This window comes from Somniosus microcephalus, chromosome 1 (assembly GCF_052327205.1).
Source record: "Somniosus microcephalus isolate GS21.2 chromosome 1, FLI_Smic_1.0, whole genome shotgun sequence".
In the NCBI taxonomy this organism is placed as follows: Eukaryota; Metazoa; Chordata; class Chondrichthyes; order Squaliformes; family Somniosidae; genus Somniosus; species Somniosus microcephalus.
This window is the reverse complement of record NC_140987.1, coordinates 126,660,259-126,687,616: the sequence shown is the minus strand read 5'-3', so window position 1 is coordinate 126,687,616 and position 27,358 is coordinate 126,660,259. Positions and strand designations below refer to the sequence as shown.

The window sequence follows — 27,358 nt, the reverse complement described above, 5'->3', positions numbered from 1 at the left end:
ACTGAGAGTCAAAAGCAGGTCACCCACTCAGGCAGACACAAGCACAAGAAGGATAGTAGAAAATACCTTAAAAATATTTTCATCTTTCAAATATTATACAATCTCTTCAGATTGCTTTTTATTTAATCCCACAGATTCACACCAGATGAAAAGAGTGGCTGCGGAATTGATTTTGAAACATCTCAGTCAGGTGGGGTGTAAAACAGGCTGCGATCTAACTTGTCCATACCCTTTGATTTATTTTTCTCAAGAACATTCCCCACCGCTTATAGCGAGTACGTTGGTGTTAACGTGATTTTGTCACTATAAGCGATGGACGGTAAAACTATAATAGGTTGTTAAAATGAAACAACATGAAACACAACCGCACCTGATTAGTGTAGCTTATAATTTCTGTTCCCAGCTTCTTTGAAAACTAATAGTGCAATTGTTGATTCTCATTTGTTGTGGTTTATGTGGTTAACTCTGTTGTGAAACGTGGAATAAACTGTCCATTTTCAACTGGAACATTCAATGCTAATGCTTTCCAAAATGAGCGGAAATAATTCAGAAACATTGCCAATATAGATGATTACAGTGCTTTTATTGATGCTCAAATGTCATCTCTTTTATTCCAAATGAACCGTGCATATTCATGAATAGGAATCCATCAGTGCAAGCTAGTCAGCGTATAGTTTATACAGTCCCCACCGCTCATGAAGTTTAAATTACCAGCCAAGGTAAGTGTCTGAATGTACCGCTATCGCTTGAATGTCACCGACATAGGACTTCTTTGCTGTGACATAAAGAAAAATAGGAAATCAGTAAATACAGGAAATTAACGAGGTGCGAAGAACCTATTGAATGGCCTAAAATACCCGGCACGCTTAATACTTTATAAGCGTCTCCTGTGGTACTGGAAAATGGTTAGCGTTATTTCCCTAATATAGACGGCTGCCAGTGATAAGTGTGGAAGTTGTAAGTGGTAGGGACTGTATCCATCTTGAGTAATAACAACTTACATTTATATAGCACCTTTAACATAGAAAATAACACAACCTGCTTTATAGATGGGGGAGCAAAATAATAGATAAAAGAGGTAGGATAAATAACTGAAATCCTAGTCAGAAAAATGGGTTTTGAGAAGGTTTTAAAACTGGAGAGACAGAAGTGGAGAAGTGGAAGGCTTTAGGGAGGGAATTCCAGACAATAGTGCCAAGGTGGCTGAAGGTTCTTCTACCATTGGTAGGCAAAGGAAGGGGGATATACAAAAGACCAAAGTCGGAAGTCTAAAGAGTGTGGGAATGAAGGGATGCAAGGATGGAGAAGATTGCAGAGATAGGGTGGGTTGAAGTGATGTTAAGATGACAATGAGAATTTTAAATTCAATGGGGTACATAGTGTAAAACGGGTGATAGTGAATCAGCAGCCCTTCTTGTCTAAAAAAAGAAGGGTCATTTACTTAATTTTATTGAAAACTACTTTTTATTTGTCATTTGTGAACTAATTATTTTTCTTTATATTTTAAAAGTTCTTTCTCCCAGTAGCAGCAGATAATCTTTTACTGTATGTAAACAATTAAAAAAAATTGCCTGATAGCAAATAGGAGATTTGTACTTGGTCTTAATGACTATAGGATCATTCCGGTCAGGAATATGTAGGCAGCAAATTTAGAACTGTAAATATACTTTCCTAATGCTGCCTTCCCTCATCTCCCTGCGGCAAATGGTGGTGCATTTCTAGGAGGACTGAGGATAAGCTCCATTGGAAAATTTAGAATTTTTCTACTACCAGTGGTGTAATCTGGTTAATTTCAAATACTTTTATTACACATCACAATTGATTTGTAAAAAAGTTAGGCAACATAAAATTTGGATTTAGATTTGCAAAAAACAACCAGATGCAGCCTCCACAAGAGCTCTTGCCTTCACAGAAGCACTCTTCCTCTTTAATTCACCCCCAACAGTTCACAGAGACTCAACCTCCTACAATTGCCCCCAATTCAAAGAGGCACTGTACACCCTCCAGATCAAGTTCACAGAGATGTGCTTTCCCTTCTAACCTTCCCAATTCATGCTGGCATTCTTCTCCTTTTTCCACTTCAATTCAATATGGCACTCCTCTCCGTGTCCATTCCATGGAAGCTGCACTCTTCTTCCCTTCCCAGGTCAAGCTATATTTTTTCTCACCTCCAGTTCTAGCTGGTGCTTTTCTCCCCTCGAAGATCTCCAATCATGCTTGCGCTCTCTTTTTCTCACTCAGTTCATGCTAGCACTCTTCTTCTGCCCCAAGGCCATTCTGCCACTCACTTTTTCTCCCTGCTCCTCAGTTATTTCTGGAACTCGCCACCCTTTCCATTAATGCTGGTGCTCTCCTTCCTTCCTACTCCCTTGTACTGTTGCTTTCCCCCCTTCAGTACCACTCTGGTGCTCCTACGTCCTGTTGCTGCTGCTGTAACTTGTTCATGTCACTGCACACTGTGGGTGGGAACTCCTGATCATGCAAGGATTTCCACCTACAGTGTGCAGCAGTGGTCGGTCACTTACAACAGGCTGCAGGCGCCCAGGAGCAATGCAAGGAGGCAGGAGTCAAGTTCATATTGACTCTTGTCTACAAACGCAGACACACAGACATTGCCCCCAGGACACTGATGTTCGTGTCAAATGTGAACACGAAAGAAAAAATATCTCAATCGGCAGCCCATTTTACACCCCGCCGATTTCAATCCAGAAATTGCTGTCTAAGATGCCCTGCTCCTCCAAAAGTTGTGCTATAATGGTATCTTGCCAATTCTGACTAAAGGTCATTGACCTGAAATATTAACTCTGTTTCTCTCTACACAGATGCTATATGACCTGTTGAGTATTTCCAGCATTTTCTGTTTTTAGTATAGATTTCCAGCACCTGCAATATTTTGCTTTTGTCAATGGTATCTCACCGTCTGACTGAATGGCATGAAGTCATGTCATTGTAAACTGAAAGAACTTGTGGAGAGTCATATTAGTTTTACTAAGTCACAATATAATGAAAAGGCTAAATGTATCTCCCACGTTTACAAGGTGAAGATACAGTGGGAATTTCACAAACCACAGCAAGTTAGGCACGACAACTGATAAAGGAATCACTAGTACAAAAGCAAAATACTGCGGATGCTGGAAATCTGAAATAAAAACAGAAAATGCTGGAAATAATCAGAAGGTCAGGCAGCATATGTAGAGAGAGAAACAGAGTTAACGTTTCAGGTCGAAGAACCTTCGTCAGAACTGGAAAAAGTTGGAGTGTAACAGGTTTTTAAGCAAGTGTAGAGGCAGGGAGAGCGGGGAGGGGAGGAAAGAACAAAAGGGAAGGTCTGTGATAGGATGGAAGGCAGGAGAGATTAAATGACAAAAGGGATGATGGTGCAGGCAAAAGGAGATGGTAATGGGACAAGTTAAGAAACAAAAGATGACGGAATCACAATGTTTTCAGCATCCCTGGTTTTTGATAGTGCTGAGTGGACGGTCATGGTGCAGCTTCACTTGCTTGTTCACATCTTGAATAGCCTTCAGATCATGGATAGAGTGGCACCCATACAGATGAAGCAACTTTAATCTAAAACAAAAGAATAAGCAAGTTATAATGTAACATTAAATACATGTGTATGAAATAAGGTTTACAGTGATTAAACACAGGCCGGCAGAGCTGAGGTCAAGTGAATGACAACCTGTTTTTCGTTGAAACACTTTGAGTTGAAATTCCTCATGCAATGTCTGTAGCATTCTATTTAATGCACGTGCAACAAATTCCTGTGTCCAGGCCTGGGTGGCAGCCTGGACCACCAAACCAAAAGGTTGGCAAATTCAATTTTTTCTTTTACATTCAGCTCCATTACAAAGGGTTTTCCTTCTGAGCAGAAAGATTATAGCAATTCACCCCAAAAGCAGTAAACCAAACTGAGAGGTGAAACAAAGTACTATACTGTATTTCTTTCAATTTTTATGCTAAAGTATTGTATTTTTTCCCTCCCCTTTAGGTCTCCAGATGCCACTTTCCATTAAAAAGATTGGCAGGTGACTTGATCAGGTGAATAGGAAGTGCATTTCAGCAGGATGATTTTCCATGTGTCTCACTAAGAAAGTTACTGACCTCTGCTCAGCACCTCCTCCTAAGGGCACAGATGATATTAGGGACAAACCACTTAAATCATAGTTGCAAGCCTGAAGTCTATTACTCTACAGCACAGTGCATTGGAACACTTAGGCCCTGCACTGCCAATATTTTGTATGGGACATTTAAATACAAACTTTATTCACAGAATCACAGAAACCTCACAGTGCAGATAGAGGCCATTTCGGCCCATCGAGCCTGCACCGACACATATCCCACCCGATCCCCGTAACCCCTACACCAACACATATCCCACCCTATCCCCGTAACCCCACGTATTTAATCCCCCTAACACTAAGGGTCAATTTATCATAGCCAATCAACCTAACCCGCACATCTTTGGACTGTGGGAGGAAACCGGAGCACCCGGAGGAAACCCACGCAAACACGGGGAGAATGTGCAAACTCCACACAGACAGTCGCCCGAGGCCGGATTCAAACCCGGGTCCCTGGCGCTGTGAGGCAACAGTACTAACCACTATGCCACCATGCTGGCACATGAATTCAGAACAAACCTATTTAATTAAAAGTCCCAAACTTACCGTTTGCAGTTTTTACACAACTTTTTAATGGCATCTTCAGTCATTTCTTTGCAGAAACTGAGCTTCACACATTCTAAGTTTTGGTTGCAGTAGACAGCTAGTAAACAAATCCTAGGTTGGGGGAAAAGGGTGAAACTATAAAAGTGCAATATATTCAATTGTCTTACATTTACTCTTCTACAGCAAGAATTGTGTAGAGGAATACAGGCAGCTGGTGGGGAGATAGGAGCCAGTAACTGAACTGAAGGTTCTGGCATCACAAACCACAGCAGCAATGCTCAATCAGTTTATAATATCCAGATTAATACACTGTTTATTGATGATAATATATACTAATTGTTAGTTATAGTTGCTTAGGTCGGTCAGGTTGAGTTTCAGTAAATGGTTAAAGTCGACCCAATAACATTTTGCGAATTGCAAATATTATCAGTGTATACGCTACCAGGTGTGTGATGGAATACTCTCCACTTGCCTGGATGAGTGCAGTTCCAACAACACTCAAGAAGCTCGACACCATTCAGCACAAAGTAGCCCGCTTGATTGGCACCCCATCCACCACCTTAAACATTCACTCCCTCCACCACCGACGCACTATGTCTGCAGTGTGTACCATCTACAAGATGCACTGCAGCAACTCGCCAAGACTTCTTTGACAGCACCTCCCAAACCCACTACCTCTACCACCTAGAAGGACAAAGGCATGGGAACACCACAACTTCCAAGTTCCCCTCCAAGTCACACACCATCCTGACTTGGAAATATATCGCCGATCCTTCATCGTCAGTGTGTCAAAATCCTGGAACTCCCTCCCTAACAGCACTGTGGCGGACCTTCACCACAAGGACTGCAGCGGTTCAAGAAGGCAGCTCACCACCATCTTCTCAAGGGCAATTAGGGATGGGCAATAAATGCTGGCCTTGCCAGCAGTGCCCACATCTCATGAATGAATAAAAAAAAGTGTGATGTTGGAGCCAAAATTATATATTGTCATATCATACTGTTGAAATTAGGAATTTATGTCACTGTCATCTATGTCACCCTTACCATGCTCAATATGCCTGCTATTGTTTGAAAATATTTCAAAATAAACAATTGATTGTATTTTGCAGTGGGGTTCGGGAGGGAAATCGAGGTCAGGGTAGTCAGGCGGCAGTAGGCTTTCCTGATGTTTCAGCTGCTATGCAGCCCAATATTGGGTGAAGGAGAATTCAGCCCCAGTCAATCAACTTTAGAAGAATCTCTACTGTCAGATGTGGTAACCTTATGAATCGGTCCTCCTCATCCAATTAATGCAGCACTATGGAAACAGCCAAAGGAATTTCATCCTTTCAACGTTATTAACTGAAACCTGTACTACAGCAGTAACTGCAAAACTTCAGCAAAGTTCAACGAGATGCCGTTTTCGCGAAGCTAATGGCGGAGCAGCACAAACTGTCCAGTAACTTCAATCTGAAGAAGTGTGAGGCAATGTATTTGGGGAGGACTAACAAGGCAAGGGAATACACAATAAATGGTATGATACTGAGAAGCGCAGAGGATCAGAGGTACCTTGGAGTGCATGTCCACAGATCCCTGAAGTTGCAGGTCAGGTAGATAAGGTGGTTAAGGCGGCATACGGGATACTTACCTTTATTAGCCGAGGCATCTATATATATAAATCGGTCGTTCTGTCTGTCCTTCTGTCTGTCTGTCCTTCTGTCTGTCTGGCATTCTGTCATTCTGTCTTTCATCGCGTGTGCGTCTGGCGGGCTATGCGCTCGAAAGTTACAGGGCGTACCTACGCGCGCGTTACCTCCAAAGAAAGCTTACGCTTCCGAGACGGTTTTAAGCGTATTTACGTTTCGGCCGGGCTAAAATCGCGCCCGCGGTATCCCAAAAACCTTCAACATTCCGCTTATTAGCATCTCATTATCCGCTCATTAGCGACAGAGTGACCTCGAGGTCGACCAATCGTACGGCGGCTTGCTGCCGCGTGCGGCCGGGCCCTCCTACGGTCGAGTGACGGGACGATTGACCAATCCTACGCATTGGTGACCTGACGGTCGACCAATCGGTGCGTGTGTGGGCGGGCCTTATCATTCTGAACCGAGGTGAGTCGCCGCCATCTTGCTTCCATTCTTTTTCCTGCTTTCTGCGTCTTTCTTTTCAAATATACATTTCCACCAAAATAAAATTGAATTTATTAAATTGTTTTTAAAAAAATCACTCATTTGTAAATATTTTCTCTAACCTGAACATTCTTTTTCCTACCTTTCCCCGTTTTTTTCTTAGGCCTGAAAGCCTGCGCCTTTCTTGCCCAGCCACGCCCGAGCTAGGTGATTGGGCTTCTGCTAAGCTCCTCACCCCCCCCGCCCCCGTGTCACGTTACCCAGGGCAACGGCGTCAGCCACGCAGCAGGAGCAGGTGAGACGCGGCGTCTCTGTTCCGCGCTCGGCTCAGGCGGGGGGGGGCGGGGCTCTCGACAGTGCTCTCGGCCTTGGTGAGTGTTCCGCGCTCGGCTCGGGCGGGGGGGGCGGGGCACTCGACAGTGCTCTCGGCCTTGGTGAGTGTTCCGCGCTCGGCTCGGGCGGGGGGGCGGGGCTCGGACAGCGGAGCGGCTGGGGCTTGGAGAGCAGGGCTCTCGAGAGTGCGGGGCGGGGGCTCCGAGAGCGGCCCCTTCCCCCCCGCCCCCCTTCCCGCCCCCCTGTCCCCCCCTTCGCCCCCGCCCCCCCTCCCCCCCTTCGCCCCCACCCCCCTTCCCCCCCGCCCCTTCCCCCCTCCCCCCTCCCCCCCTCTTCCCCCGCCCTCCCTTACCCCGCCCTCCCTTCCCCCCCTCCCTTCCCCCGCCTTCCCTTCCCCCGCCCTCCCTTCCCCCCACCCGCCCTCCCCTCCCCTCCCCCCACCCGCCCTCCCTTCCCCTCCCCCCACCCGCCCTCTCTTCCCCTCCCCCCACCCACCCTCCCTTCCCCCCAGTCGCTCTCTCTCTTCCCCCCAGTCGCTCTCTCTCTCTCTTCCAACAACAACATGCCCTCGAAAAAGCCTCAGCACCGCCGGGCACTTCAGCTAGTAGAATATAAGAGGAGGGAGGTTAAGCTTGAATTGTATAAAACACTAGTTAGGCTGCAGCTAGAATACCGCCTGCAGTTCTGGTCGCTACATTACAGGAAGGATGTGGTTGCACTAGAGAGGGTGCAGAGGAGATTTACGAGGATGTTGCCTGGGCTGGGGAATTTTAGCTATAAGGAAAGATTGGATTGGTTGGGGTTGTTTTTTTTGGAACAGAGGAGGCTGAGGGGAGATCTAATTGAGGTGTATAAAATTATGAGGGGACTAGATTGAGTAGCTAGGAAGGACCTATTTCCCTTAGAGGAAGGGTTATGGCATAGTGGTTAGCACTGTTGCCTCACAGCGCCAGAGACCCGGGTTCGAATCCGGCCTCGGGCGACTGTCTGTGTGGAGTTTGCACATTCTCCCCGTGTTTGCGTGGGTTTTCTCCGGGTGCTCCGGTTTCCTCCCACAGTCCAAAGATGTGCGGGTTAGGTTGATTGGCTATGATAAATTGACCCTTAGTGTTAGGGGGATTAAATAGGTGGGGTTACAGGGATAGGGTGGGATATGTGTTGGGGTTACGGGGATCGGGTGGGATATGTGTCGGTGCAGGCTCGATGGGCCGAAATGGCCTCTATCTGCACTGTGGGGTTTCTGTGTGATTTCTGTGTGTGAAGGGTCAATAACCAGGGGGCATAGATTTAAAGTAACTGGTAGGAGGTTTAGAGGGGATTTGAGGAGAAATCTTTTCACTCAGAGGGTGGTGGGGGGTCTGGAACTCACTATCTGAAAGGATGGTAGAGGCAGAGACCCTCGTCACATTTAAAAAGTACTTGGATATGCATTTGAAGTGCCGTAACCTACAAGGCTACGGACCAAGTGCTGGGAAGTGGGATTAGGGTGGATAGCTCTTTTTCGTCCGGCACGGACAAGATGGGCCGAATGGCCTCCTTCTGTGCTGTAAATTTCTATGATTCTATGAACTTGTGGAGATTCACAACTCACACAGTGTCTCTTCCTCGCCATAAGTTGCTGGCTGATTTGCACATTAATAACGTCTTTCAGACGCCGTTATTTTTTCAGCAAAATCTGGACCGAAGACTCGTAATTAACATCATAATTATCATTTTAACAACATGGTAATTGTTAATGACTGTCAATCTACCTCTCTTGCCCAGAAAGTGAACAATTAAAAAAGTGTGGAGTCTCGTTCCTTCAAGTTGTGAATCAATGTTGTTTGTCCCATTGCTAACCAAGGCTCCAGTTGCCCTGATGCCCTCGCCGTGCCGTTATTAGCTCACACTTCCAGCAACTTTGTAGGCAAATATGTTTTGAGCTGAAGGGTGCAGGAACAAATCTAACTAATAGAGGACGTGTGAGATGCCCGCCTCCAGCAAATTCTGGGCGATATTGATAGATTTTTATATAATTTGCACCATCGCATTATATGTTTGTAAGCATATATAATGATAAGGCCATTCAGGTTCTACTACTAAATCATTCCACTAAGGTATACTGAGATTGAAATAAGATAATTGAGCAAATAAGTGATCCTGCATTAGGATTATTTTATTCTACAACTTCAGTCACTAATAGCTAATGCAACCCCACTACTTAAAAAAGGTGGTAGAGAGAAAACGGGGAATTATCGACCGGTAAGTCTGACATCAGTAGTGGGGAAAATGCGAGAGTCCATTATAAAAGATGTACAGTAATAGCAGAACACTTGGAAAACAGTGACAGGATCAGACAAAGTCAACATGGATTTCATGCTTGACTATTCTACTGGAATTTTTTGAGGATGTAACTGGTAGAATAGATAAGGGAGAACCAGTGGATGTGGTGTATTTGGACTTTCAGAAGGCTTTCGATAAGGTCCCGCATAAGAGATTAGCGTGCAAAGTTAAAGCACATGGGATTGGGGGTAAGGTACTATCTTGGATAGAGAACTGGTTAGCAGACAGGAAGCAAAGAATTGGAATAAATGGGTCTTTTTCCGAGTGGCAGGCAGTGACTAGTGGAGTACTGCAGGGATCGGTGCTAGGACCCCAGCTATTCACAATATATATAAATGATCTAGACTAGGGAACTAGATGTAATATCTCCAAGTTTGCAGATGACACAAAGCTGGGTGGGCGTGTGTGCTGTGAGGAGGATGCAGAGAAACTCCAGTATGATTTGGACAGGTTGGGTGATTGGGCAGATGCATGGCAAATGCAGTATAATGCGGTATATGCTTATAACTTCGGTGGCAAAAACAGGAAGACAGATTATTATCTGAACAGCAATAGATTGGGAAAAGGGGAAGTGCAACGAGACCTGGGTGTCCTTGTGCAACAGTCGCTGAAGGTAAGCATGCAGGTGCAGCAGGCGGTTAAGAAGGCAAATGGTATGTTGGCCTTCATAGCAAGAGGATTCGAGTACAGGAGCAAGGATGTCTTGCTGCAGTTGTACAGGGCCTTGGTGAGACCACACCTTGAGTATTGTGTGCAGTTTTGGTCACCTTATCTGAGGAAGGATGTTCTTGCCATGGAGAGAGTGCAGTGAAGATTCACCAGACTGATACGTGGGATGGCAGGAATGACGTAGGAGGAGAGATTGGGTCGATTAGGCTTATATTCGCTAGAGTTTAGAAGAATGAGAGGGGATCTCATTGAAACTTATAAAATTCTAACAGAACTAGACAGACTAGATGCAGGAAGGATGTTCCGAATGGCGGGGAGTCCAGAACCAGGGGTCACAGTCTAAGGATAAGGGGTAAGCCATTTAGGACAGAGATGAGGAGGAATTTCTTCACCCAGAGAGTGGTGAACCTGTGGCATTCTCTACCACATAAGGCAGTTGAGGCCAATTCATTAAATATATTCAAGAAGGAGTTAGATACATTTCTTAAGGCTAAAGGGATCAAGGGATATGGGGAGAAAGCAGGGACAGGGTACTGAATTTGGATGATCAGCCATGATCTCATTAAATGGCGGAACAGGCTCGAGGGGCTGAATGGCCTACTCCTGCTCCTATCTTCTATGTTTCTATGTAAACCAAAGAGCAAGCTCACAATTCAATGGATATTGAATATTCTCTGGTTGGAAAATTATTGCATATTTAGGAGCAAGTCCATTTTACGGCCATTTTAATCTTCATTACGTTTCTGGCTTATTTTAAAAATCTTGACAACAGGAGATTATGTGTTCTTCATAAAATCAGAGATTAAGGCAAACATTGCTGAGAGATGCTAATCAGATGCTTCTTCCATGGAGACAAAAAGAGAGCAGTTGCCATGACGACACTGAAAATTCAGTTTCAAATTCTAATGCACTGCAATTGAGGAATGGAAAATGAAAATGGACAGAAAGCTCTCAGGTTCTTTAGTTGTTCTGTGTATTTTAATTAGGAGGCTCTTCAGAGATTGAACAAGGACTGAATAGATGCACTGGTGATGAAAAGAGTGTTCCTAATTACACCTGCTAGTCGTGGTGCTAGCATGTAGCTATGAGTGATCTGACGCAAATCCGTTTTTTGAAAGGTGCTTTCTTGTTTTAAAATACACAGAATCTACTGATTAATGAGAAACCCTAATTTTATTCCTATTCATTAACATATATGGGTAACACTGGCATTTGTTGCAATGTAATGAACTATGAGATTAGATTTACAGCAACAAAAGGTAAAATTGTTTGGGGGCGATTTCCCCCCAATACTTTAGGTGCCAAAGAGCCTCCGAGGTGACCAAGATGGGGTCTTCAGCTGCAACGCTGGTTTAGCCCAAGATGCCATCTTGGTAAAGGAACAGAAGCGCGTGCTAGTAACGGCTGCCCGGGGGATCGTTAAAGCTCTGATTGACAATTAAATTGCCTGCAGCATTCATTAAAGAGGCTGCACGGTATTTTGGTGGGTAGTGCTTCAATTAACAATCTCTTCTAACAGCGACAGCTGAACAGGAGTAAACAAGTTCTTAGCCTAGGATTTTGAACACCACTTAAAGCTATACTCAGCTTTCACTGTTTAATTGCTGCTGAAGGACTGAAGAGGACTTTTGAGACACATCGGGAGACTTTCTGGGACACTTCGTCAAGACTTCACCAACATTCTATCAACATTTATTCTGAAAATTCTCAGGTCTTCACCTAAAGAGAGTGAGTGCTGTGCTACCTTCTTGGGACACCTTATAGAAGTCACCAGGAGAAAGGGAGTGCTTGGTCATGGACATCTTGCTAGGGGGCCCCCTTGATCTGGAGGAGGAATGTTTGGAGGACATGAGGCCAGACAGAGTAGCACTAGCTGTTGGAGGAGAGAGGGACAGGAGGGCGAGTTGGCTCCCTCACCCGCTGCAGGTAAAGGGCATCCCGCCTCCTCTGGACCTCCTCCACCAGGACCTCCTCCACTAGGACCTCCAGTGCTGCGTCCAAGAACGTGTACGTGCTCTCCCTCGGCCTCTGAGCCATCCTGAAATGTCCTATTGTATGTCAGCCAACACACTCCACACCTTCAGTGGAAGTGGATACGTGGAGGCTACAAATACAGCTCCATGAAAATTACTTCTAAACATCGCTTGAGTGCTAAACCTGTAGGTGTCTATTTTAGGCGCCTCCAGGCATGTTAAATCATGGTAATCATCAATTAGCTCCAAAATTGCGGGCTAAAACCAGACCTTCAAACAGGTGTGGCTTATTAGCACAGCACCCATCTAGCACCTGTTTTCACCCTTTCACCAAAATAACATCCTTTAGCACATAAGAAATAGGAGCAAGAGTAGGCCATTCTTAGCTTCCTTAGTTAGCCACGGATGGTTTATCCTTCTCGTAGAGTCTTTCTTTCTCACTGGAATAAACCTTTGCTGAGAGTTATGAAATATCTCCTTAAATGTCTGCCACTGCTTATCTACCGTCTTACCCTTTAATCTATTTTCACAGTCTACTTTAGCCAACTCTGTCTTCGTAACTTTGTAATTGCCTTTATTTAAGTTTAGGACACTAGTTTCAGACCCAAGTTTCTCACCCTCAAACTAAATTTGAAATTCTACCATGCTATGATCACGCTTCCCTAGAGGATCCTTTACTATGAGATCATCAATTAATCCTGTCTCATTACACATTACCAGATCTAAAATAGCCTTCACCCTGGTTGGCTCCACAACGTATTGTTCTAAGAAACCATTCCGAATACATTCTATGAACTCATCCTCAAGGCTACCCTTGCCAATTTGATTTGTCCAATCTATATGAAGATTAAAATCACCCATGATTATTGCAGTACCTTTCTTACAAGCCCCTATTATTTCTTGATTTATACTCTGTCCTACAGTGTAGCTACTGTTAGGGGGCCTATAGACGACTCCCACCAGTGACTTCTTTCCCTTACTATTTCTTATCTCCACCCAAACTGATTCTGTAAAAATGGTATAAAGATTCTACATCCTGATCTTCTGAGCTAATATCATTTCTCACCACTGCACTGATCTCATCCTTTATTAACAGAGCTATCCCACCTCCTTTTCCTTTCTGCCTATCCTTCCGAAATGTCAAATACCCCTGAATATTCAGTTCCCAGCCTTGGTCACCTTGCAACCACGTCTCTATAATGGTTATCAGATCATACCCATTTATTTCTATTTGTGCCGTCAACTCATCTATCTTGTTACGAATGCTGCATGCATTCAGATAAAGAGCTTTTAACTTTTTCTTTATACCATTTTTACCTACTCTGAAACTATTTGCTGGTGCAAGTTTATTTTTGTACGCTCTGTCTCCTCCTGTCACACTCTGGTTATCATTACCCCTATCGCTACCCTGCACAATTGCCTCCTCCTTTCTCTTTGACTTTCTAAATTCCCCTTCACCTGAACCCTCCCCCCACTATTTAGTTTAAAGCCCCATTTACCGCCCTAGTTATTCGATTCGCCAGGACACTGGTCCCAGCATGGTTCAAATGAAGCCCGTCCCAACGGAACAGCTCCCTCTTTCCCCAGTACTGGTGCCAGTGCCCCATGAATCAAAACCCATTTCTCCCACACCAATCCTTGAGCCACGTATTCAACTCTCTGATCTTATTGACCCTATGCCAATTTGTTCGTGGCTCAGGTAGTAATCCAGAGACTATTACCTTTGTGGTTCTGCTTTGTTTCTCTTTCAGCTTCAAATACAATATATGGAATGTGCAATGAATTGGCAATAATGACATATTCCATCTTGATATTCAATAAATATACCAAAAAGCTGTTAAGCTTGAAGTTGTACACTTCTTACATACATACACACACAAACACACAATAAGTATTATTGATTCAATTTCTAAAGATGTTCATGAGAAACCAACTAGAACCATACCAAATCAAACAAAACCATTCTAGTCAAGGAACCAAAGGTTTCTGTGAAAACCACTTTCCTCAGGATCAAGTAGCGCTTAAGCTTTAGACTATAACAGATGCTGTGGGCGCTCAGTCTAAGTCCGGATGTACTGTACTGATACTAGTAACACTATTACACTGAAATCGGTATTAAAGTGACAGATGGAGAAATATTTCTGCTGTAATTTCTGATATAAGAGGCTGGCCTTGAATTTACTTGCCATTTCCAGTGTATCCTTAGCACTGGAATGACATTCTGAGGCCTTTAAATTGGGACAGGACCTATTTATGTCAGGTTAAATAGTTTGGTTGGGCAGTAAGGCTGCAGCATGATAGGGCAACACAGTTTCATTCTGTTGCTAGTTTCCCGAAAGTTCCTGGTGCAATTGTGCACTTCTACAGTTAACCCTTTGAATATTCTGAATAAAAAAAGCGTTCACTCGCGTAATGTTCAACTGGTGTGTTTGCTATCAAAGAAATCCCGCATCCAAATCATTTTGTGTAAATGGGGGACAACACTGGTCCCAGCACCGACCCCTCTAGAACACCATATTGTGCCAGTCTGAGTAACCACCTTTAACCCCACTCTCTGCTTCTGTTTTCCAGCCAGCTTGCTATCCATTCTGCTACTTGTCAACTGACTCCACATGCAGTAAATTATCAAAGGCCTTTTGAAGTCCATGTATATTAAACCACTGCATTACCTTTGTCTACTCTTTCTGTTACTTCTTCAAATAATTTAATATGGTCAAGCATGACCTTCCCTTTTGAAATCCATGTTGACTATTCTTTATTATATTTTAACTTCTAGAGATTTTTCTGTTACATCTTTGAGTAAAGATTCCAATATCTTTCCTAGCATCGACGTTAAGCTAACTGGTCTATAGTTCCCTGGATTTGTTTTAGCTCCCTTTTTTAAATATAGGAATGACATTAGCTGTCTGCCAGTCCTCTGGCACTATTCCCATTTCTATTGAATTTATATATATATATATGTATAATAGTGCTCTGCTATCTCTTCCCCAGCTTATTTTAGTAGGAGCACATACAATCCATCTTTAAGACGTTTTATCCTAAAAGAAAAAAGACTTGCATTTATATAGCGTCTATCACAATTTCAGGACATCCTTTTACAGCCTTTACATCCTTTACAGTCAATGAATTATTTTTGAAGTGTAGTCACTATTGTAGGAATCGTGGCAGCCAATTTGCGCACCGCGAGGTCATGCAACCATGCGATAATGACCAGATAATCTGTTTTAATGGTGTTGATTGAGGGATAAATATTGGCCAGGATATTGGAGATAACTCTCCTGCTTTTCTTCAAAATAGTGCCATGGAATGTTTTACATCCACCTGAGAGGGTTTAACGTCTCATCCAAAAGATGGCATCTCTGACAATGCAGCACAGCCTCAGTCATTCTAAATTTTTGTGCTCAAGCCTCCTCTTTAAGTTTATCTAGTTTATCAATTTTCCTTTCTATCTTAAATGTCTTGATATCCTTTTTGATCTCTTCTTCTAATGTCATGTCCACCTTGTTAGTCATCCTGGTAAATATTGAGACCATGTAATTATTCAATTTCACTGTCTTTACCTGTGAGTTTACCTTGTGCATCCCTTAGTGGCCCTGTCCCTATCTTAACTTTTCTTTTGTTATTTATATGTCCATAGAGTACTATTTCTTTTTATATTCCTTGATAATTTCATTTTGGAGTCCCTCTTTGCCTTCCAAATTGTTTTCTTGACTTCTTTCCTAACCTTTTTGTATTCCTTTTTGTCATCCTCTTCTGTATTCTCTATTTACTTAGTGTATGCGGAACTTGACTGTTTGCAACCTTGGTGTCATATTTGACCCTGAAATAAGCTTCCAGCCACATATCCGCGCCATAACTAAGACCGCCTATTTCCACTTCCGTAACATCGCCCAACTCCGCCTCTGCCTCAGCTCATCTGATGCTGAAACCCTCATCCATGCCTTTGTTACGTCTCAACTTGACTATTCCAACACACTCCTGCCTGCCTCCCACGTTTTACCCTAAGTAAACTTGAAGTCATCCAAAACTCGGCTGCTCGTGTCCGAACTCGCATCAAGTCCCGTTCATCCATCACCCCTGTGCTCGCTGACCTACACTGGCTCCCAGTAAAACAATGCCTCGATTTTAAAATTCTCATCCTTGTTTTCAAATCCCTCGATGGCCTCGCCCCTTCCTTTCTCTGTAATCTCCTCCAGCCCCACAACCCCCCCCCCCACCCCAAGATATCTGTGCTCCTCTAATTCTAGCCTCTTGAGCATCCCTGATTTTTATCGCTCAACCATTGGTTGCCATGCCTTTAGCTGCCTAGGCCCTATCTCTCCATCTCTCTACCTCTCTTTCCTCCTTTAAGACGCTCCTTAAAACTTACCCCTTTGACCAAACTTTTGGTCATCTGCCCTAATTTCTCCTTATGTGGCTTGGTGTCAAATTTTGTTTTATAACACACCTTGGGACGTTTTACTACGTTAAAAGCACTATATAAATGTTGGTGTTGTTATGCCTTTACTTTAGTTGGCACAACTCTGCGACAGAAGCAAAGCCTCCTTATGCACTGCTCCTCAGATATGTGGAGGTATATTCTCCTGGGCCTTTATACTCTGTTAGGAGGGTAAGGATTCCTGTGAAGGCATCTCCTTTTATTTGGACTTCTTGTAGCTGCAGTTCTATTTGGACCTTCCTCCTGTTGCTACTCTTCCTCTAGCCAGAGTGCAATTTCTAGAAGGATTCTCAAGTAAAAGAAAGTGCGCTGCCAGAAGCTGCTTAAGATTTTAGAAAGTTTTATGGCCACTTGAAGCACTTTAAGATCACCTGAGAAGCCAATAACCACGATAAACTACCAGCAGAATGTCTCCCAAACCTTGAAAGACCTGTATTTATATAGCGCCTTTCACAACCTCATGGCGTCCCAAAACGACAGCCAATTAAGTACCTTTGAAGTGTTGTAATGTAGGAGGTGAGCATCCCTAAAGTAACGCTGTTAACGCCACCTCCCGGCCTGTACTGCCCATGGTTTGTGGGAGGGTTGAGGAAGTCTCAACGGCAATGCTGATTTACATGAAAATGGCATTGACATCGCCAGTTGACCTGATTAGCATATATTTATGAAGTCCCTGATTTTTTCAGAATAGGGCACTGGCCACCTAAAAGTGCGAAACGGCCAAAATTCGGAATGGGCAGACCTCCAGCAGTAAATCTGTTTACAGGCGCAATAGGGCAGTAGCAAGATGAAAATTGGCTTCCTGAGCTCTCGTGATAGTTTAATAGTTTAATAGCTAGTTCGGTATTGAGCTGAAAAAAATCAGGAAAGTCCCAGGTACAGGAAACTCTTTCGTATCCGGCACCGACGGGACTGGGAAGGTGCCGGTTGATTAAAAATTCCGGATAACGGAGAGGTATATCTACTGAGGCTATTTTGAACAAACAAAAATTTAAAAAATCAAGAAATGTGCAGTATAATTGGGTACTCACCTACAGAATGTTGTGTTAAATGGATGGTGGAAGATGGAAGAGGCAGCGCGGGAGAGTCAGACCCCTGTTATTGAGGTGTTCGGATTGGAAGAGACTACCGGCAGCGCGGGAGAGTCAGACTCCTGTTATTGAGGTGTTCAGATCGGAAGAGACTACCGGCAGCGCGGGAGAGTCAGACTCCTGTTATTGAGGTGTTTGGATCGGAAGAGGCTTCCGGCAGCGCCAAGAAGCCGAGTAGTGGCAGTTTGGAGAACTACCCCCCACTGACTAACTCGGCCACCGCAGGAGACCCGGACTCGGACCTGGCAACATTTCCGGTTATTGAGGTGTTGTTTTCGGAGTATGAATTTTGCCGGTTATTAGAGAATTCCGGATATTTAGGTACCATTTGAACGAGAGTTTCCTGTAGATGAAGAGAGTGGCTGCAATTGTCATCATGATATATAGTGATATCCAGGTGTCGGCATGCAATTCACAGCAGGTGTGATGACATCCACATGCAACTACATTAGATGGATGGTTACTGTGGGATGATTAGATGCAAAGATATGGTATGTTGATAATGGCATTCGCGTTGGTTGGTGATTGCTGCTACTTTTGTTGCCTGGGAGGTTCTGTAGCATTCAGTCCTGAAGAGAGCCCCTTCTGTGCTTCACTTCTTTAATTGGAGAAACAGGGGAATCTCTGTCCTACTGAATGCTTGTAGGCATATCTGACATAAGGGCTTTTATTTAATACTAATGTTTCCTCAATCCCCAAAATGTAGTGTCCCACCCAATAGACAAAATCAGCATTGATAAGCATCAAAGCACAAAGTCCTCATGCTCTCCAGTACCTGGCATTACAGGATTGGCACACTGGCCTTCAGTGTGCCAGTGCAGCCTTTGGTCGCCTGAGGAAGAGAGTGTTTGAAGACCAGGACCTCAAACCTGGCACTAAGCTCATGGTCTACAGAGCAGCAGTGATACCCGCCCTGCTGTATGCCTCAGAGACATGGACCATGTACAACAGGCACCTCAAAGCACTGGAGCGGTACGACCAATGCTGCCTCCGCAAGATCCTGCAAATCCATTGGCAGGATAGGCGCACCAACATCAGTGTTCTTGCTCAGGCCAACATCCCCAGCACCGAAGCTTTGACCACGCTCAATCAGCTCCAATGGACGGGTCACATTGTCCGCATGCCCAATACGAGACTCCCAAAACAAGCGCTCTACTCGGAGCTCCGGCCCGGCAAGAGAGCCCCAGGTGGGCAGAGGAAACGCTTCAAGGACACCCTCAAAGCCTCCTTGAAAAAGTGTAACTTCCCCACCGACACCTGGGAATCCCTGGCCCAAGACCGCACAAAGTGGAGGAGAAGCATCCGGGAAAGCGCCGAACACCTCGAGTCTCTTCGCCGGGAGCAAGCGGAAGCCAAGCGCAAACAGCGGAAGGAACGCACGTCAACCCAAGCACCCGACCCACCCGCCCCTTCAACCACCGTCTGCCCCACCTGTGACAGAGACTGTAGGTCCCGCATTGGACTCATCAGTCACCTGAGAACTCATTTTTAATGTGGAAGCAAGTCATCCTCGGTTCCGAGGGACTGCCTAAGAAGAAGAAGATTACAGGATTATAAAGTATACTGGCATTAGGATTTATTGTTTCTAAACTGCAAATTATTTTTTGATAATACCAACAGTAATGAAGGCAGACTGTGTTTGAGAGTAAAGGATCGCCTGGATGGAAATCAGGTAGGCTGCTCTAGACACTGTGCCCACAAAGTCCTTTACGTCCAAACCCAATTATGGGAAAATCTGTCCTGTGATGCCCCAATTGATAATTCTGCAGTGTGAATATTACAATTGTTATACACCATAATCCTGGATAAAACTATCCTAATAGCTTCATAATGCTATGCTTTTCTTGTTGTGCTCTCACTAGCCTGGAAATTGTGCTGTTCGATGTTATGGTATACATGCTTAATGCGTCTGTATGAAATGTCTTTATTTTCTATTTTAATGCAACTATTAACCCATTTAAAATGAACAAGTTAATGTTTCTGTTAAAATAGTGGACATGGGAATTTCATACGAATGTGTTAAGCGTTTGTGTAATATCACACTGTAATTTCCAGCCTACTGTATTTAAATAGATAAGGAAAACAGAAGAGAAAACATATAGTACACAGCAAAAATCTGATCATGTCCTGGTGAACACTTACCCCCATTTGCCAGTTGCTGTGGAGCTGAGGTCAAGATATTGTAGTTTGTGGCAGCTCATGGCTAAAGCCTGCACACCTGTATCTGTCACTTTCTTACAGCCACTGACATCAAGGTGTCTGTTGACAGGAAACAAAAGAGCCTCTTAGTGAGATGAAACTGAATGTACATAGCAGAGCGAGCACCAGTTCACTAACCAGGGTCATTTATCACACTGATAATGTATTGATTACTGCCCTAAGGCAGCAGGAGTTTTTTCTTCGTTTCTTTTTAGTCAGGAATCAGGCTTCAAGGTGCATTAATCAATTCTTTCCTTGATCTGCAACAATTGTGGAATTGCGACATCAGTTGTTGCTAATATCTATTTCCTTGCATTATTATTGCTCGGCCTTTACTGACAAAACCTTGCAACTATAAACCAATCAAAAGTAAATGAGTGATACAAACCCTGATCTTCAAAAAATGACAGTGATGGTGTTAAGGTGGATCCGGAGCTAAAGCTGCGCTGAATTTTCCAATGGGAGCCCCTTCCCCTAATTTAAATAGGCTACTGGCACACAAAAAGCAATTCCAGAGTGTTTGACCTGCAGCACGCTTATTTGGGGAGCCAATTAAGTAATTAAGGTGCCTCGTACCTGGCTCCAAATGAAGAAAACTCTTGTTGGTATCAAGATGAAGGTGCAGATAATTGTACTCTTCAACTTTGCTTACATTTCTTGTGAGGTCATACAAACCCTGATTTTGCCGCACACTCTAGGGGATACTGTTCGAACCATTGCCCTTTACGCATACTCTTTTGTTGTGCATGGTAGATTTGTCTTGAGGGTGGAGATGGCAGCCTCGGATCATCAAACAGATTCTGAGGCGTCCAGGCTGAGTTGCTCCTTTGCTATTAAGAGGATTCTCAGGTGGCTAAGAAGCCATGATTGCACTAGATAACCTAGAAGATAGGCTAGTTCTTCCAAGAGCTATCCACTCACTCTCCCTAACAATTGTGCAATATTAATACAAATGTAAAATACTGCATATGCTGGAAATCTGAAATAAAAACAGAAAATGCTTAGATGATCTCTAACTTTGTCCAGTTCCAAAGAAAGGACATCGACCTGAAATGTAAACTCTGTTTCTCTCTCCACAGATGCTGCCTGACCTGCTGAATAATTTCAGCATTTTCTGTTTTTATGTGCAACATTAATATTGTTTTAAGAAACCTTTCTGAACAGCCCAGGCCCCAGGATCCCCGATGCACCCATTTTATAAGCACAAGGTACACACTGCAGGTAAAGCTTCCCCTAAAGTTATAAAATTCTGCACGGGATCTAACTTGAAAGAAGGTACATCCTTTAACTAGGATTGTACTTGCTATAACAACAACAACTTGCATTTACATATTGCCTTTAACATGGACAAAACATCCCAAAGTGTTTTACAGAGGCATAATCAAAACAAATGGACACCAAGCCAAAGAAGGAGATATTGTTGCAACGTCATTTTCTCCCTTCAAATAGTGCCTTGGAAAATTTGGCGCAATATGCTTCAAACACGTCAGACAATCCATGTCCACCATCAATGCACCCCTGCTAAAGCCTTGGAAAATGCTGCTTTAGGGAAATCTAAACAGCAATTCTTATATTCAGCAATAATTCAGGGTGTGCAAGTCACTTGGGATTTTTGATCGAGTACCTAGAGGGTGTTTTTCTGTTTACTGTTAGGTTTAGTTTAAACTATATTCATATTTGTTTCCATGGCTCCCACATTGTGTGTACATAACTTTATCTTATGGCATTTTCAGCATTGTGTAGGTGTGCACAGTCATTCTGTCAGTTACACCGTTTCAATCATGTTGACTTTATGTAAATAGAATCATTGGCCTGGAATTTCCTTGAAGCTGCTCCCACTCTGTCATCATAGCTTCACTGAAGTGCGGCAGAAACCCCATTTACGCAAATTTATGGCAGCGGAGTGGGAGCAGCTGGGAGCCTATGATTCTATTTACATAAAGTCAACTATTTACATGAAGTCAACTTGTTTAAATCTAGTTGGTGAAATAGAAAACAACATTAATCTAGATCATTTATGCTTAGTTCTCTAGCATCTGTTGGAAAAAACAAACAAAAGGATAAGAATATATAAAAATCTAGTGACACTTATACATAAGTCTAGAAGCTACATAGAAACATAGAAGATAGGAGCAGGAGTAGGCCATTCGGCCCTTCGAACCTGCTCCGCCATTCAACGAGATCATGGCTGATCAACCAAATTCAGTACCCTGTCCCTGCCTTCTCCCCATATCCCTTGATCCCTTTAGCCTTAAAAAATATATCCAACTCCTTCTTGAATATATTTAATGAATTGGCCTCTATTGCCTTCTGTGGTAGAGAATTCCACAGGTTCACCACTCTCTGGGCGAAGAAATTCCTCCTCATCTCTGTCCTAAATGGCTTACCCCTTATCCTTAGACTGTGACCCCTGGTTCTGAACTCCCCGACCATCGGGAACATCCTTCCTGCATCTAGTCTGTCTAGTCCTGTTAGAATTTTATAAGTTTCAATGAGATCCCCTCTCATTCTTCTAAACTCCAGTGAGTATAAACCCAATCGACCCAATCTCTCCTCATATGTCATTCCTGCCATCCCAGGTATCAGCCTGGTGAATCTTCGTTGCACTCCCTCCATGGCAAGAACATCCTTCCTCAGATAAGGCGACCAAAACTGCACACAATACTCAAGATGTGGTCTCACCAAGGCCCTGTACAACTGCAGCAAGACATCCTTGTTCCTGTACTCAAACCCTCTCGCTACGAAGGCCAACATACCATTTGCCTTCTTAACCGCCTGCTGCACCTGCATGCTTACCTTCAGCGACTGGTGCACAAGGACACCCAGGTCTCGTTGCACTTCCCCTTCTCCCAATCTATTGCCATTCAGATAATAATCTGCCTTCCGGTTTATGACACCAAAGTGGATAACCTCGCATTTATCCACGTTACATTGCATCTGCCATGCTTCTGCCCAATCACCCAACCTGTCCAAATCATCCTGGAGTTTCTCGGCATCCTCCTCACAGCACACACGCCCACCCAGCTTTGTGTCATCTGCAAACTTGGAGATATTACATCTAGTTCCCTCGTCTAGATCATTAATATATATTGTGAATAGCTGGGGTCCAAGGACCGATCCCTGCGGTACCCCACTAGTCACTGCCTGCCACTCGGAAAAAGGCCCGTTTATTCCAACTCTTTGCTTTCTGTCTGCCAACCAGTTCTCTATCCAAGTCAATACCTTGCCCCCAATCCCATGGCCTAGAAATTCAGTTGGGCGCGCCAGCCATTAGCGCCTTAGGGGGAGTAGATCTCGAGCGCTAGGCACTTATCGCCCGGGCGCAGCGCGATCTGCGCCTCTCCCCAACTTCAGGACACATTTAGCGCCGGCGCAAAGTCTTAGCGCGCGCCCTGCTGCGCGCGCAGATCATGACTTCATTTAATAGTGCAACGCCCTTTGTGCGCCCCAAACCGGAACTTCACTCGCGCCGGCCCATTGTGCGCCGGGCATCCCGAGCGACTGTGAAGTGGAACGGTACACAGGCCAGCCGGGCCGGGGGGAGCGCTAATTAAAGGGCACTTACCCAGCAGTATAAAGGCCAGCCATTTTGCAGCATTCACTCTTGTGCAACGGTTTTTTGGACAGAGACCAAGGAGGAGAGTTTACTGCTTTGGACCAACACTTGGACAGGTATTTTTGGCTCAGGCCAGAGCTTACCAATTATCTTTGCCTTCATTCAGAGCTCAGTGTTTGCCAGCATATAATGGGGGCTGCATTGGGTGGCAACGCTGAATTTCAGCCTTATGCCAGAAGGGCTTACAGACGCCGTGAGAGAGTGGCAGCCCTGGCTAGACGCAGAGGGGGCAACAGGCGTCGCCAACTGAGGCCTTACCCACGCAGGGTATACCGCCCGCAGACCTCCTATCTGACCATGTCTGCCGCGATGTGTGTTAGGAGGCTGCGATTCCGAAGGGAGGTGGTTGCAGACATCTGCCGGCTGCTTCAGAGAGATCTGCAGCCACAGCTGATGCGCAGGACGTCTCTGTCGGTGGCAGTGAAGGTGACGGTGGCTCTCAACTTCTATGCCTCCGGCTCCTTCCAATCCGCTACTGGGGACATCGCTAACATCTCCCAGTTCGCCGTGCATTGCTGCATCCACCAGGTGACCAAAGCCCTTTTCAGAAGGAGACATCAATTCATCTCCTTCCCCATGACCCTGGACAAGCAGCAGCAGCGTGCAGTGGGGTTTGCAAGAATAGCGGGCTTCCCCATGGTGCAGGGCGCCATTGACTGCACGCATGTGGCTTTGCGGGCACCTCTTGAGCATGCCGAGGAGTACCGCAACCGGAAGGGCTACCATTCCCTCAATGTACAGCTGGTGTGTGACCACAGGCAGCGCATCCTAGCTGTCAATGCCCGCTTTCCAGGCAGCAGCCACGATGCCTTTATCCTGCGACAGACAACTGTGGCTGACATGTTCCAGGCACAGCCTCCCCCAAGAGGATGGCTTATCGGGGACAAAGGCTATCCTTTGTGTACCTGGCTCATGACCCCGCTCCGCGCGCCCACGACCCCTGCTGAAGAGGCATACAACGAGAGCCATCAAGCGACGAGGAACCTCATAGAATAAACAATCGGCATGCTCAAGCAACGGTTCCGCTGTCTCGACCGCTCCGGGGGAGCACTCCAGTATTCGCAGGATCGAGTCTCCCAATTCGTCGTCGTTTGCTGCATGCTGCACAACCTGGCTATCCGCAGGACTCAGGCACTGCCACCTCACGTTGGACCACCACCTCAGGAGGAGGAGCAGGAGGAGCATGAGGACGACGAGGACGAGGAGTACCAGCCCAGGCGGGACGCACAAGGTCCAAGGGCCGCCCGTCGGCGGCTTATTGAACATCACTTCTAGGCCCCCTGTCAGGGAATGGCTTGTGCCAATGATAGAACATGATTGCAGCCGCTCCGCAAGCCCTCAGCCGGTTAAGGCAACAAACACTTCAAAGATCAAACATGGACAATGTGAATAAATAAAATGCTTTATTGTACAAACTCTGGGCCCTTCCCACATGAAAACCAAAAACAGATGAAACCCCCAAAAAACACTCAAACACATTACTCGCTCCCACAACCTGGGGAGGATTAACAAAATAGGGCAACTAAAATGGCCGTCATTCTCGGCCTACGTCCAAAACAAACATCACATCATCGGCCTTCAAAAAACAAACATCCAATTCTTGGCCTCAAGAAACAAACACAAATGGCCACACATTCGACTATTTGGCCCGCTATGGCGATGCCTTGGCCATCTTTGGGTGGCCCCTGCCCGCCCTGCTGCTCCGCCTCAAAGTAAGGCCATTGGCTGCTGCAAGGCTGGGGGCAGGCTCCTGAGGGGCACATGTCGTGACGGCAGATGCCCTTGGGGGTCGGCCTAGTCGAGGTCTGGCCGTCGAGCGGCCGGCTGTTGATTGCTGCAGCTGTGGCTGGCCAGCATCAGTCGCTGCAGCAGCTCCTGGCAGTTCCACTGGGGGAGTGGCAGTGGCGGCTGGAGGAATGGCGGCAAGCTGGCGGATGGCAGGCGCTCGCTGGTCGCCTGAGACACTGGCACTCGCCCGGGCCAGCACTGCAGCATTCGCACCAATCTGCCGAGGGACAGACCGATGTGCTGCTGCAGCGCGCCGGGTGCCCTGGCGATGCCTGGCTGACACCGCGAGTGTGGCAGCAGTGAGTGCCCGTGTTGACCTGTTCACTGACCGCAGCTGAGCAGCCAGTGACTGGACGGCACCACTAATCACCTGGCCAGTCGCTGACAGATCTGCCCGGTATTCCGCCCGACTGGTGGCCTCTAAGGGCCCGAACTCGGCCACACTCCGAGAGAGCGAATCGATGGACTCAAGCAACCGTGCCACTGCCGCCATGAGCTCCGTGTGCCGGCGCTCCGAGTCCGCGGACAAGTCTTCGAGGCGTTCCATCTCCTCGGCAAAGAGCATCTCCTGACTGGAGGCTGGACTCTCCCTCTGGGGAGAAGGCCGCCGAGCTGGCCGACCCTTCCTCCGTTGCTGGAGGCCGCTGGGCCCAGCAATTGGACTCCCCTCCGATGCATCCCCCCTCTGGGGAGAAGGCCGCCGAGCTTCCACCCCCCTCCCGCCTTTCTGCAGCACGCAGGTCCCAGGAGCTCCCCTCCCCTTCGACACATCCGCCACGCTGCCCTCCAGGGAAGACGTGTCCCCTACAGTGGCCTGGGTGGCCGCGGCTGAGGGTTCCCCTGATGGGCCGCCTTCCTCTTGCTCCTCCTCCTGCTCCTCCTCGGAGGGTCTGTCACTGGCAAGTTGAGGGACCTCCTCTTGACCATCTGAAAGCAGGAAGGCACAAGAGTAGCTTTAGAGTGAGGAGAGGGCGTCAGTGCGGGATGCATGAGTGGTGGCATTCAGCGCATTGGTCGGACAGTGGCAAAGGGTGTAGATCTGATGCGCAAGTGGGACGAGTGAGGTGCAAAAGGTGATGTCCTTACCATTGCTGCCCAGAACAGGGTCGGCATCTCCACATGCAACGGGCCCAATCACCCGGCCACCCATGAGGCGCTCCACGCGATGTTGCAGGTCGGTGAGTGGCTGGATATGGGGTCGTCCTCCCCCGGTCGCAGTCCGGCTCTTGCAATTATTCGCCAGCTTGGCCTGCAAGAGAAAGGACGGCCTCTAAGTACAGTGTGTCGCCGTGATCTTGTGTGCACTGCCTCCCATGGTGGAATAGCCTGGCCAGTGTGTCGCCATGATCTGGTGTGCACTGCCTCCCATGGTGGAATAGCCTGGCCAGTGTGTCGCCATGATCTGGTGTGCACTGCCGCCCATGGTGGAATAGCCTGGCCAGTGTGTCGCCGTGATCTTGTGTGCACTGCCTCCCATGGTGGAATAGCCTGGCCAGTGTGTCGCCATGATCTGGTGTGCACTGCCGCCCATGGTGGAATAGCCTGGCCAGTGTGTCGCCGTGATCTTGTGTGCACTGCCTCCCATGGTGGAATAGCCTGGCCAGTGTGTCGCCATGATCTGGTGTGCACTGCCTCCCATGGTGGAATAGCCTGGCCAGTGTGTCGCCATGATCTGGTGTGCACTGCCTCCCATGGTGGAATAGCTTGGCCAGTGTTAAGTGCAGAATGTGCAATTGATGCTCATGCCTGTGCCATAGCTGCTGGATGAAGGCTGGCCATTAGAGCTTTCAGGTCCCTTTGCCCATAATGTGAGGTGCACATGCAAGGATGAGGAGGTCATTGGAAAGGGTACTCACCCTGACAATGCGTGTGAGGTCATTTAACTTTTTGCGGCATTGGGCACCGGTCCTGGGGACGTCGCTGTTGGCTGACAGCTTGCTGGCGACATGCCTCCAGGCTCTCCTGTAGACGCGGACCGTCGCCTTTTTGCCATTGTCCGGGTACAAAACATGGCGCCTCTTCTCCACAGCAACAAGCAGCACACTCAGATCACGCTCTGAGAAGCGCTGCGCACATTCACGGGCCTTCTCCATGTCTTCAGGTGCTATTTGGGTCCAGCAGCAGTGTTCAGGCCTAGCTGGAGGGCTCCACTAT

At 46.2% G+C, this 27,358-nt stretch overlaps 1 protein-coding gene across 1 annotated transcript in view; it reads right to left on the bottom strand.

Moving 5' to 3' along the window:
- Positions 1-430: 430 nt before the first annotated feature.
- The window catches only part of LOC147124355 (uncharacterized), a 347,592-nt gene continuing 320,664 nt past the window's right edge, over positions 431-27,358 (bottom strand). Inside the window, exons 13-15 of the mRNA XM_085985501.1 lie at positions 19,744-19,860; positions 4,668-4,778; positions 431-3,570 (exon numbers count right to left, since the gene is read on the bottom strand). Coding sequence (XP_085841627.1) covers positions 3,444-3,570; positions 4,668-4,778; positions 19,744-19,860 — 355 coding nt within the window. The 3' untranslated portion in view covers positions 431-3,443. The remainder of the gene's footprint in view (positions 3,571-4,667; positions 4,779-19,743; positions 19,861-27,358) is intronic.